This window comes from Setaria italica, chromosome VI (assembly GCF_000263155.2).
Source record: "Setaria italica strain Yugu1 chromosome VI, Setaria_italica_v2.0, whole genome shotgun sequence".
In the NCBI taxonomy this organism is placed as follows: domain Eukaryota; kingdom Viridiplantae; phylum Streptophyta; class Magnoliopsida; order Poales; family Poaceae; genus Setaria; species Setaria italica.
In genome coordinates this window covers 31,196,973-31,210,957 of record NC_028455.1, presented here as the reverse complement: position 1 = coordinate 31,210,957, position 13,985 = coordinate 31,196,973, and the positions used below count along the sequence as shown (strand labels likewise).

General features: G+C 49.0%; 1 protein-coding gene across 1 annotated transcript; it reads right to left on the bottom strand.

The window, feature by feature from the left end:
• Positions 1–677: 677 nt before the first annotated feature.
• Positions 678–2,107, bottom strand: LOC101758980 (plant cysteine oxidase 1). Its single transcript, XM_004973677.2, has 4 exons — positions 1,820–2,107; positions 1,553–1,719; positions 1,096–1,450; positions 678–939 (listed from the first exon to the last, which is right to left on the bottom strand). Exons 1-4 carry the CDS (start codon positions 1,953–1,955, stop codon positions 812–814), a joined length of 786 nt encoding a protein of 261 aa, XP_004973734.1. The 5' UTR covers positions 1,956–2,107; the 3' UTR covers positions 678–811.
• Between the last annotated feature and the right edge of the window lie 11,878 nt (positions 2,108–13,985).

Genomic DNA, 13,985 nt, shown 5'->3' with positions numbered 1-13,985 from the left:
TTATTTGATATCATGAATGTTAGTGCTTTATTGTATAAATTTGATCAAACTTAAGATATTTTGACCCTGAAAAAGTTAGAATAACTTATAATTTGTAACGTAGGGAGTATAACGCTGTGAGCACAATCGCTTTCCTCCCTTGTGTTTATTCTACATAAACGGCGAGAATCCTGTCCGCAGGAGTGAAGGGACCTATTATTCCACGCACGGACGCACCAAGCTGTTTAACCAGCAGGCGAATGGAAACGTGCCCTGTAACGTGTGAAAGAAGAACTGCAATTCATCCATTAGTCCGCCAGCGCACTGCGGCACACATTTCCGCGTTTCTTTCCCAGCAGCACGGTGCGTGCTAGCGGTTATTAAGCTGCAAAGCAAGCATGGAACGCAGCGGAAAGATATGTGTAGACGATGACACCTCTCACCATCGGATCGGAAAGACATGTTATCAGTTCCCCTTTTGGAATCTTCGCACACTGTAAGATCGATCAGACGGCTACACGTTCTGTTTATAGTCTTGGCCTAGCTAGGCTTTGCTTGGCTTCGTCCATGAACTTTTGCAGGATGGAAATTTTACTTCACAAGCTCAGGTAAGGTTTTCAGTAGGTTGAGTAATAGCACGTCCCTTAATTCACACGGTTGTTACTTGTTACTCGTTAGCATGTAAAACTTCTGAGTTATATTATGAACTTGCAGTGAAACTTTAACTCTGAAAACTCTCCTAGTATACACACAGGGGGCGAAGAACTTGTAACTAGCCTGTACAGAGAGCGTGCGTACGCAACTATCTATTGCTAGCATCTGTAGATCTAGACTATTCTTCGTAGTCGTCGTAGTCGTCATCGTCATCATCCATATCGACCGTCAGCTCGGGCCCAAGATACGGCGCCCCAGCGACGCTGAAATCCTCCGGCAGATCCGTCTCCTCCAAGAACGCAAAACCTGAACAAGAACATCCCAAAGGCCGCGCACCGTGTCAGAGAATAGCAGTAAGAGGGCTACCTGCGTGGTAAGAAGTTGCCAATGGTCGATTGATTGGCCGATGCTTTGCGTTCGCGACCGCGTGAGAGCTGAATTTTCCATGCAAGCAAAGCGCACCTGGGAGGGACGAGATCGGGACGTCGGTGAAGTAGGTCGACGGCCGGCCGTGCTCCTCCGAGTAGGGCGGCGTGAGCACGTCGAGGATGGCGCACGGCGTCATGGCCGTGAACGCGTGCAGGTTACCGCCGCTCCGCGGGAACAGCACCGACGCCTCGCCCGGCGCGCGCCGCACCTCGTCCGCCGCCACCACCCTCGCCAGGCCACATTTTCTTGCGGCGGAGCGCGGCGGCGCGGCGACCCAGTCGTAGGAGCGCACGCGCACGGACCCGTAGAGGAGCTTGCTCAGGACCACCATCTCCGGGTGGTCGTGCAGCGGCAGCGTCGCGCCCGCCGGGAAGCAGAACACGCCCATCTGCCAGAAGAAAACCAGCGCACGCCATGATCAGGTCAGCACGCAACCAAACAGCAGCTCGGCCGGCCTAAACCGCCAGCGGCTGCCCGCTGATTCGCGTACCGAGAAATCGTCGCACTGGTGTATGTGCACGTAGGTGATCCGCGTGAACGCCCGCGCCGGCAGGAGCCGGCCGCTCTTGGGGCTCAGCTCGTCGTCCGACGACGGCGGGGACGTCGATGACGGCTTCTCCCCGTCGTCGATCCCGACGTCCGCTGCCTCCACGCCATCTAATAAAACCCAGCACCGTGAGTTGCCGTCAGTCCCTCTTCGGCGGCGAACACGACGAACACAAAGCAAGATAAGCGGAGGCGTCACGGGGGGGCTCACCGAGGATTTGCTGCAGCCACCTGATCTCGCCGAGCGTGGGCGCGGCCGCCGGCGACGAGAACACGACGTCGCAGGCGTCGTACAGCCGCTGCACCTTGCTCAGCGCCATGATGTGCGCCGGGAACGCCACGGCCATCCCTGAACGTACGATTTATACGAGTCGCGCACGCCCGGAGCGACCGATAATCTGACGCCTGCGGCGTGACTAGGTCCCCGATCGAGTCGCGAGTGAGTGAGTGGCAGAGGGAGTGTGACGCGTGTTCCTGCGATCGCGAGGTGTAGTCGGGGAGCTTTGGAATTTTGGGGGGGGGAACGCACCGCACCGGACGGCGCCCCAGGCTCGGAATTATAAAGCTTTGGCATGGCATGCGCGGGGACGAGGTGCGCCGCGGGTGGCCGCGCGCGCGGTGACCGCGGAAACCGTGGGCCTCGCATCTGCTTTTTTTCCGAGGGGCTTTTCCGCGACCCGGTGGTGCTCGATCGGGCTGGCCGTGCCCTGCTGTTTCTGACGGCGGTGTGCTCGCAGGGTTCGCAAGCACCGCCGTTTTCTGACAAAAACAATAATAGAAACAACTTGCTGGCCGTGCGCCCTGTTTGGTCGCTTGGGATCTCGACAGCATCCATTTTGGGTTTGGGTTTTTGTACTTCTAGTTCTAGCGCCCACTTGATACTGGTGTTTTTGTTTTGTTGGGGAAAGATTCAGTACTACGACATTGACAGCAAAGTTTATGCATCATGTTGATTCTTCATAGCAAAGTTTACGAATTACAAGTACTATGCGCTGTGGCAGACAAAAATTAGAGTATTACATTATTGGTACTACTCTTTGAGTCGTGCCATCAAAGCAGATAAAAAATGTTGCGAAGGATTAGAGTATTACATTTTGGGTTTGGGTTTTTTTCATGTAGCGCCCACTAGACACTAGTGCCTTGTTTTGTTTCCGGAAGGATTCAGTACTACGACCTTGATAGCAAAGTTTATACATTATATTGATTCTTCAGAGCAAAGTTTAGAATTAAGTACCATGGGCTATGGCAGACAAAAATTAGAATATTGCTACTACTCTATGAGTCGTGCCACCAAGGCAAATAAAACTGTTGCGATGATTTCAAGAAAATTGCTTGATTAATACGCGGGATTGGGTGCCAACGCAAAAGAATACTCCTTCCGTTTCAAATTGTAAGTCGTTTTGATTTTTCTAGATCCATAGATATTATTATGCATCTAGATATAGACATACAATTTGGAACGGAGGAATAAGAATCAAGCGAACACGTGAGACCATTCTACCCCATTGCTTCAATCACCAATCAGCAGTAAAAGATCAAAACCAGCAGCCACTCTAGCTAAAACCCTGACACGCTACAATCCACTGATCATAAGAGCTGACCGCATTAGCTCTGATGCTTCAAGCTTCATTGCGTATGTCTCTTGGGTAGTCTATACGGCACGAATCCTATCCTCTCAACCGAAAAGACTTGTTATTCTACGCACCGAGTCCAATCAGATGAACAGAATGAAACGAATAGCGTTAGAAGAAATGCATTTCCTCTATTAAAGTCCACGCACCGCGGCACGCAGCGCTTTTTTTTTCCATGCACGCTGCTAGTGGTAAGACGCAAAACAAGCACCGGCTGCAGCGGAAAAGATGTGGATCGGAGATCATTCCCGCCTCTCAAGTCTCACCGTCTCACGAGCGGGAAAAGGCATTTATTTCTGTTGCTATCACATGCCCTTTTTGGAACCTTCGACCACCGTAAAGATCTATCGGACGGCCGTGCACTCGAGTTTCCAGTCCTGATGCGGCTGGACTTCGCTTGACTTGGGTGATAGGGCCTCGGTGCGCCGTACGTGTGCGCGCCCGCTTTTGTTGACCGTTCGTTTCGCTTTATCCGGCCCGGATTCGTTCCTGGTCCATGCGTGCCTCAGCAGTTCAGTGTATACAAGGAACAAACTGTCAAAAAAACAATCTTTTTGTTATCGAGATTGGGATTTGGGAACAAACTGCAAAAGTTTTTTTTTCTTTTTTTGTTATCGACTGGGATTTGGGAACTATGCGCGTCTGTGATCTGGTCTCTCAGCCGGCTGCTGCCCGCTGTAACCCCCACATGATCCGGTCACGAGAATCCGGGCCCGGAACGCGAGAAAAACAGCAGGAGGACCGAGGGCCGAGCAAACATGCGGCAGCGAGGGCGGAGGGGGCGCCACCGGCCTGCGGACCGGAGGGCGCACGCACAAGCCATGTGCCGTGCCGCCCCGCGCTTTGCTCTGCCTGCTCCGGTTGTTTCCTTTCGCTTCGCCGCACGGAATCGGAACCCGTCGGTTCATTCCCTTCCCCCGTCGACACGCGATTCCGCGAGCTTGTAGAACACTCGTCATGGCTCACCGCTCACGGGCGTGGCTGATGAATGGTAGAGCCGACGTGGGGAGGTAAAGAGCGGAGCTGCGGTAAGGCCAGAAACCGCAGCGGTAGCCGATGGATTCAGGAGGAAAAGAATGGGGGGACTGGGGAGATATGGGCTTTTTTCCCACACGAACGGGCTTGGTTTCGATGGATGGAGGAATATGGCTGGGCTGATAGAGGCCGGTAGGTAATCTAGCTCGTTCCAAATAGGAATTTTTTTATTTTTTTTATTTTTTATTATACGTATTCGTAGAAATAAATAGGCGATCCAAAAATTTGTAGAAATAGACCCATGCCGCCGGATCAAATGGCGGTACACCGTCTCAACCGGCGGTAAGAGAAGCTACCGTCGGGTGAAACGGCAGTAGCTTCCCGCGTCCCCACGTCAGCTAGCAAACCCGCTTACCGTCCTCTGATCCGGTGGGCGGCACACGGTTTGCAGCGGCGTGTGGGACGAGGCTGTTACCGCCGTTCCATCCGGCGGTAACAGCTTTTCGTCGGAGAAGCGGCGGTAGCAGCCCCGCCAATTCAAACGGCGAGAGCGGGGTAGCTACCGCCATCTAATTTGGCGGTAGCTCCCCCACCCTTTAAAAGCCGCGGAGCGGTCGCCGCCCCGGGCGCACGCACGCCATTTGCTCTAGCGCTAGAACCGAGTGAGAGAAGGAGGGAGCCGAGGGAGTGCTCAGGATAGAGGAGGAAGGGAGGGAGGGAAGGAAGAAAGGGAGGGAGGAGAATAGAAAGGGAGGGAGGGAGGGAGGAGAGAAGGGGAGTAGGGTGGAGATTGAAGTCCGGTTCTTCGCTTTATTTTGAGGTATTATTACTAATCCCCTAGTTTAGATTAACTCGTAGTTGGTAGATGTAGTAGTTGTTGTAGTAGCTATAGAAATGATGTAGTATTAATTAGTAGATGAAATCTAGGTGTTAATATGAGACATTATTTTATAGTAAAATTAGTTTGTTGATTTATTTAGATAAATTTAAGATGAATATTATTCGCAATGAAAGAGTTATATTTTATATAGGTATTCAGAATGTAGGTGTTTTAGGGGTAGTTGAAATTATTAAATTTAGTTACAATTTTTGTTCATGTTGTGCATATCTTTATACACGTTTTCGGAATGTAGGGGTGTTTAGGGTTAGTTAAATTTAGTAACATTTAGTAGTATATCGTGTATATTGACAGGATAAAATAAAATAAATTTGTGTATATTGACAGGGTAAAATAAAATAAATTTGTTCATATTTTTAGATAACTCTAAAATTGTTATTATTGCCCATGCTGGAGTTACCGTATATTGAAATGTAGGTGTTGTTAGAGTTACTTAAATTAAGTACATGAGAGTAATTTTTACTATTCGTGTCGTGTATATTAACAGGCATGTCGGAAAGTTTATTTTTCCAAGTGTTCCATGGTCGGGGGAGGTTAGATATGGTCCAGAAGGGGTAGATTTGTCTAAATTTCAATCGTTCTGCAAGAATTTACCAAGAGCAAGAGAGAGGATTTGCGCTTCAATATGCAAGTGACTATTTAAGCCTTTCGATCTTGATAGAGATCAAGTGGAGCTGTTTGTTAGGGCTGTAGTGAGTAGATGGCCTGACATAAACTTTTTGGGAGTTGGTGCCACTTGAAGGAACCTAGAGCCTATGTAAATGATTGTACTAAGCACGGTTTACCGCTCATATTGTTTGTTGAAGTGTTCAGAAAGATTGGGTGTAGTGGTCAGATGGAAGAAGAAGTGGGAGGTGCTGAAGTTAGAGCCGAGGAAGGTGTGGTGGAGCGTCCCCACATAAGCAGAGACTAAATGCGATACAAATATCAGTCCCAGGAGACTGATAACACATTTATTCGACAGATGATTCATAAACCGTACAACTCCCGAGGGAGTGGGCGCGAAAGTCACGCCAAAATGATAAGTAAATAAACAACAGCAGCGAGCCAAGCTACTATCAAGAGACAGTACTCGGGACTACACGGCAACGAAAGCATCCTGCAAAGGCCAACACCATAGGCAGCGTTGGGTGCGGAATCGACCTCCTACTCGAAATCCTCGGCGACGAAGTTCAGGTCTTCCTCTGAAGCAACAAAACAAGGGTGAGTAAGTACTCAACAAGTCCAACCCCATCCACGGAGGGGGATATAATCAAGAATATGCACAGGATATATCAATGATAAAGCTAAGGTTTATTTACAATAAAGCTAAAATTTCAATACAAACAACGATCTATTTTCAATAGAGTTTTTACAAAGCATTTCTTGAGTAACCGAATCATTAAGTCGGGTTGATCCTAAATAAGGATCCAAGTTTTAGTGCTACCGGACTCCCGTCCACAGTAGCTCACGGCACAACTGCCGGACACTTTCAAAGTTCAATACACACCATGAAGATCATCCATCTCCCAAACACTAGTCATGTGACCAAGCCGTAACTCGTCCAATACCGTGGACACAACTATTTGAATAGATTTTAACTCTGCAGAGGTGTAGACTTTACCCACAAGTAGGGTACCGCAGCAGGATCACCTTGGTGTCAGTGCAGATCCTATCAAATCCATTACCCACCTTAGCTAAGACTGACTAGCCAACATGGAAGCAACCAAGGGGTTAATGACCTACCGACAAGGTCTTAACCGAGAACTAAGTCACAAAGATCTTACTCCTTCTCCATGGTCTCCCATTTCTCACCAGCTCTCCTGATGATTAACAAACTAGCTAGTGGGATTTATGCTAAGCCGTTGTCGCATACAACGGTCGAGTCGTTGCACGATAAATTGGGTTAGGCAAGATGACACATCAACTCAATCCTTAACCATGACAAGATGGATTTATCCCAACCTGCTCAACCACAAAGGTACAAGCCCAACTTGGTATTTCACACAAGAAACCCCCATCCATCTCATCTAAGTATTTTCTTTCCTTTATTTCCTGAAAGCCCATTTTTCTCTTATAAAACACTCACACATCTATTCTTTGATAAAACACGTTGTAGTCATGATTGAAGTGCAATAAAATGAGTAACAAGGTCCTAAGCATTCTAGCAATAATCATCATCCAAACAGAGCATATCATATTTAGAGATAATTATAGGACATCAACGAATAATCATAACAATCAAGGGGTGGCTATCAAACTGTGTTTCAGCAATAAAATAATATGCAATTTTATAAAATAGGTCAATAGGTTGTGTTTGAAAAACAAGGATAAATATGCATCAAAGGGTGAGATTGGACTTGCCGTGCTCAGAGCCTTCCGCGAGTTCCTGCTCGTGGTACGGGTCTTCGGGCTCCGACTAGCGGTACTAGGCTTCAAGCTCCTCTTCGGGATCCTCCGCGTTCACTGTGTGATCTACGGCACACACAAGCAAGCGCACAATAAGTAAAAGAAAAAAATAAAGTTTTACCCATCGAGCTTGAAGGGAGGGAGTGAATTGAAAATATGAAATGAGGAGTATTTTCTAGGATGTTGTAGATGACTCGATGGGAATATATTTAAGAATGATGTGGTCGAATTTGGGGTTCATTGGAGGGGATTCAACGCATAAAATGACGAGGCAAAGGTGTTATTGGGGCTGAAACAAAGGACCGGGGGCTTATTTGTAAGGAGTTAGGGACTTGTTTGTAATTATTTTTGGAGGTGGAAGGGTTTCTGATGAAAATGACAAAGAGAGAGGTGGGAGGATCTGGATACGAAAAGGAATATGCGGAGGGGCAAAAAGGCAAAGCTGCCCTTTCTTCTTCCTCGAGACAGAATCAGGCACGGGAAAACAGGAGAGGGCGACATGGTTGGGGAGAGGCGGTGTCGAGGCACGGCGATGGCCAGGAAGAGGGGGAAAACGGAGAGGAGGTCGAGGGGGTTCCATTCCTCTCCTTACCTTGGGCTGAGGCAACTCGTGGAGGTGGCTCCGCAGCGGCGGGCGGGAGACGGCGGAAGCAACACTCGAAGCACGGGAGTGAGGGGGAGTTGGCCGGGAAGCTCGATAGTGGAGTGCAGAGTTGAGTGAAGGACCTTTTATAGGTCAGAGGCGAGGGGAGGAGGTGGCCAATGGGCGGCACATAGGAACGGACGGAGTTAATAGCGATCGGGATGCTCGGGCACAGGAAGCGCACAGGACGGTGGCGTGGTGAGGTGGAGCTCCGCGTGCGCGGCGTGGCGGGGCCGGGCTCGCGCGGCGAGGTGTATAGGGACGCGGTGGTGTGCTTGAGCGGCTATGTGCATGGACGGCGTGGTCGGGCGCTGGCGCCGAGCTGTTGGCGCGGCACGGTGGTGTCGAGGTGCGCCGGGCGCGGTGACCGCGGTCAAAGGGGCGGCGTCGCGGTGCGCGGGTGCGCGCTGGCGCTGGTGCGGGTGCAGGTGGTGAGCGCCGGCACTGGAGGCAAGGCCTGGCGGCGTGCGGCGCTGGAGGGAGTCATGGCTTGGGTGTATTCGCACGCAGGGGGAAAGGAGGCGCGGGGCCAGGCGCCAAACGTGGGGGGTGGCGCTGCAGGTGGGGCCGGTGGGGGCAGGTGCTAGGCCAGGCAGGTGCTGGTGGCACGCATGCAGGGGCCGGTGCTGTGCGCGGGAGCCAGGAGCGGTGCATGCAGGGGCCAGTGCAGGGGAGGAGGTGCAGGTGGGGCCGGTGCATGCACGAGGGGGAGAGCGGTGCATGCATGCGGCAGGAGAAAAGGAAGCAGGCACTAGGCGCAGGTGCATGCATACGACAGGAAAGAAGGAACGAAAAAGAAAAAGAAAAAGGAAGGGAGAAAAAGAAGGAAAGAAAAAGGAAGGGAGAAAAAGAAGGAAAGAAAAAGGAAGAGAAGGAAAAAGGAAGAAAAAAGGAAAGAAAAAAAAAGAGGAAGAAAAAAAATAGACCGCGACGATTCCGGGAAGGGTCACAGGCACGCGCGACGGTCTTCCGTCCGGCATGTGGTGTGAAACGCGGAGAGGGAAAAGGGGAAATGGACGGTGATCGGCTTCGGTGTCGGGACGGCGTATTCGTCGGGAAGATGAGATTTTTAGAGAGCTCAAGCGGTGAAAATTTTTGAAAGAAATTTTTAGCGAGTGATTTTGGTTGGTAAATTTTACGGACGTTACATGTGGAGAGTACTGATGAGCAAAATGAAGAAGATAATGAAGATGGGGCAGAAAAAAGAGATGCATAGGATGATATTTCAACCTGTGAGCCAAATGGCGAGGCTGATGAGGGGGAAGACATCTCTGGGTTAGTTGAGCAGGTGGAGAGGGAAGGAGAAGAGGCCAATGGGACCATGAATGATGACTCATCGGATGAGGATGATGCTTATCCTTTCCCGCGGAACAGGTCAACTTATGACCATTGCGCTCTACAGGTCAATGTAGGGGAAAATATCCCTTGGAAGTACAGGGAGAATGAGGTTTGCGTGGGTGCTTTGTACCCTAGTGGGGATGATGTGAAGGCAGATGTGAAGCGATGATCCACTTTATCTTTGCAGCGGTAGTTCAGGGTGGTGAAGAGCAACTCGACAGTGTAGGATGTGTGCTGTGTTAGAAGTAATTGCCCGTTTAGGGTTCACGCATACAAGGGGAAGTGGAAGGATTACTGGGAGGTGACTAGAATGGTGGAGCACCAATACTTGCTAGATGAATAGGAAGGACAACACCACAACCTCACTACTGATTTTGTGGCTCAATACATGTATCCTCAGATAGTGAAGAATCCCAGCTTCGAGCCGAAGTTGATTGTTTGTGCCATAGAGGAGAAGTTCAAGTACAAGATTAGCTACCACAAAACTTACCGAGCCAAGCAGAAAGCGTTGGAGATGAAGTGGGGTACGTACGAAGCATCGTATGATAACTTCCTATCATGTTGCACACCGACACCATATGCCAAAGGAACCCAGGAAGTTACTACGACCTGAATGTCTATCAATGCGCTCAGTTTCTAGGCAAACAGGTCCTGCAGTGGTCACTCTTGGCCTTGGGTCCTTGCATTGAGGCTTTTCAGCGATGTCGCTCAGTCATTTGCATTGATGGCACATTTTTGACTGGAACGTATAAAGGCACAATCTTGACAGCTATTGGGTCCGATGGTAATAATCAGGTGTTGCCGCTGGCGATCGCCTTTGTGGAGAAGGAGTCTGGAGATACTTGGTACTGGTTCCTAGAAAGAGTAAAGCGGATGATTGTGAAGGATGTGGAGGGTGTTTGTCTAATTCATGACCGACACAAAGGCATTCTACAAGCAATCGAAAACCTATAAAGTGGCAGTGTGGAGCGTTTTAGGGTGCCGATATGGCCGGACTTGAAGAGTAGGTGGTGCATGAGGCATATGGGGTAAACTTCCATAGTCAATTCAAGAACAAGACCCTTATGAAAATGTTTAAATGGCTATGTACCCAGAATCAGTAGAGGAAATTCAATCTACTAAGGAAGAAACTTGATGAGCTTAAAAAAAACAATCCGAAGAACTAGGCAAGAGGCCGTTAAACAACGAGGCCGAGCACCCTATGTCTATAGAGGGCATCGGACTGGATGGTCCGAATGTCAGGCGAAGACGGGGTAGGTCAATTAAGACCTTCTCATAGTGGATTGAGCATGAGTTGAAGGAAAAGTGGGCATTATTCTATGACGAGAGAGGTGCTAGGTAGGGTATAATGACTACAAACCTTGCTGAGGTGTACAACTAGATCCTGCGTGGTGTTAGGGGACTGCCTCTTGTTGGTATCGTGTAATTCTTCTTATACCACACCATGAAGTACTTTAGGGAACAGTACACGGTGGCAAATAACTCAATGGTCGATAATCACAAAATTTATGGGTACAAGATGACAGAGTACATAGAGGAGGGTATTAAAAAGGCTCATAAGCATCGTGTTAATGAAGTGGGTGCCGTTGAATGCCGGTTCGAGGTTGTTTGCAGGGACAAAGGTCGATTGGGGGGAGGCGCGAGAAGCAAACACAGGAGTGCATCGTTACCAATGAGGGATGTGTTTGCTCATGCCAGAAGCCACGATTACCTCACAGGCCTTGCATCCATGTCATTGCTGCATGCATTGAGGCAGGTAGACTTCAGCCTCGTCGGTTCGTACCACATTACTTCCTGAAGGAAACTATATGGTATACTTGGAGGAACGAGGTTTACGGATATCGTTTACTAGGAAACTTTATAAATAATCCTGGTAATGCCGCGCGTTACATTCCTAACTTTGATCCAGAAATGTTTCAAGAGGTCGGGTGATACAAGAACAGACGCATCCGAAACAACATGGATCAATCTGAAGCTGGTCCTGATATCCGCCTCTGCTCCAAATGCCATGAAACAGGTCACATGTACAAGAACTGCCCTACAGTGACATATAGAGGTGGGAGTAACCAAGCTGGACCATCAATAGGTGACACAAATGCTCCAGCATGTGATCGGGGTCATCGTGCATGTAGGAACAATGACGGGCTTCTGTGATTCATGTATGTAGTAGTAGCAATGTGTGTTGTATGTTTATGAACTCGTACGTTTTGTCAACTTTGTCATATGTAATGTAATTCGTCACGTTTGTTCTATGTCGAGAGACTCTTGTAATTCTTAGATTGTGGAATGTAACCTAAGTTGTAATAGCAAGACCTTGTAATAGTTCCATATCGTGTACTATTTCTTTTATGATGTGTTTCGAATATCTCATGTCTAGTATATTCTATTTGATTTATGTAGTATTTGAAATAACTAATATGTGTTGCAAGTTTATTATTTCGTTGCTTACTAATATTATACGTGTTGCAGGTATGGCGGAGGAGGCTGGAGAAGGGTATTAGACCCCTGAGTTGCTCGACCCTTTCGTGGACGCCCTTCACAGGTCGTTCATGTCATCCATACGGGGTGCCAACCTCGGCACGATTCACGCACGTGTCCCGCTTTTGACGATGCCGATCGATGCTCGTTGGATTCCGAGGTACATTTTACTTAGTTAACTCAATTTGAAGTTCTAACATTGTGTTCTTTTAAGTAATAAATGGTATGCATGGTACAGGTTACGCGTTGCGGGGCTTCTCCCTCTAGCGAGGTTGGTTGAGGGAGGCATAATGGACACTAGCGTGAAGCACACGGAGAAGTAAGACATGTTTCCACTTTGACATGTCACTCCTAGCAGCTCTTCTTGACCGTTGGTGGCCTAAGACTCACACTTTCCACCTCACAGTGGGTGAGATGGCCCCGACACTTGAGGACGTGTCACTCCTTCTTGGACTTCCTTGTGCCAAGAGGGCCGTTAGCGCGGAGGACGTGCCAGTTACCTGCATGAGGAGCTTTTGGTCCGGTTTACCCACGTTCCGTGGAACGATCGGGCCGAGCCGTACCGCACCAACAGCTCCACACATGGGCCCACGAAGAAGTGGCTCATGCAGTTCAGTGTGAGTACTTATTTACCTGACTTTTGATATCGTTATCACTAAGTTTTGTGAATTTGTCAACTAACTTGTATTGTTGTGCAGGCCGACTCCATCAGAGCCGACGCCGACGACGCCACAGTTGCGCGGCACTTGGAGGCGTACTTGCTGTGGCTCTTTGGGTGGATCATGTTCTGCACGTCCCAGGAGAACTCGGTGCCTAAGCACCTACTTCATTACGCGAGGGCCATAGCAGAGGCCCCGCTTGACGAGATTCTACAGTACAGATGGGGTTTAGCTGTATTGGTGGCGACCTACCGGGGCCTTTGCACGGGCTGCTGCAAGATCAACTCGATGGAGCCCATCTTCGTTGGCTGCCCGTTGCTTTTTCAGCTGTGGTCGTATGAGCGCTTCCTGATAGGTCGGCCACTCATTCACGTGGCCCCCTACCTAGAGTTGCCTTTCGACCGCGATGACGTCGACAGACCCACGATGGGGTCGTTGTGGTGCTTGTGAAAGGTACAGTACTACACATACAATTGCTCAATTCATATGTTGCATGCATTTAGATTTTGATTACTAAACCTGTTTGTGAAATATTTTTTTAGGGATCGTGGGTTGGAATGCAGACGAAGAAGTCGTACCCAGACTTCGTCGGTCAGTTCGACGCTCTTGTCGACATCGACGTGAGGTGGACACCCTACACCCCAGCGGACGTCCACGCTCGTACCCCGCATGGGCTATTTTCGTTGTGCCTTTGAGACCGGGAGTACTGGATGATGACGAGGCCACTGGTGTACGACATCCACGTCGAGGATTACGTGATACACTGTGTGATGAGGCAGTTCCGCCGGTACCAGGAGTCCCCACTTCTTGTTACTCACATCGTCCCGGCCGATGTTCACACGTACACCCCATCTAATCATTTTCTATCTAATAAAGATTTTGCATTACTCTAACCCATTGCACGATGCATATGCTAGGTGGACCCGTTAGGGTTGTGCTGGGCCAGCGACCCAGTGGGGTTCAAGGATGGTTCCGTGGATCAAGGTGTAGGTGGCCGCTTTGCAGGAGATAGTGCACGAGGACCGTCCAGTTAAGTGAAAGCAGAAGCATTTTGGCCCATTTGACCAAAGCAGCTACAGGCCCGGCCGAAGCTGGCAAGCCCAATCATCTTATAAAAAAAATTTAGGTTTGAAAGGTTGAATTAACAAAAACAAACGTTGGATTTTCAGTTCTAGTTAAACAACAATTCTTTTCAAATTTATTAAATCTACACTTGACAATATGGAACAAGGAGTGGATAAAGGAAAATGTTGAGTAAATACATGACAAATATCGAAACCTACATCTTGGGTTTATAATGTTTTTCATCCAACAGAAAATGTTGCACCAACTTTCTTCGAAGTAATGTTGGGTTAGATTTTTCGAAG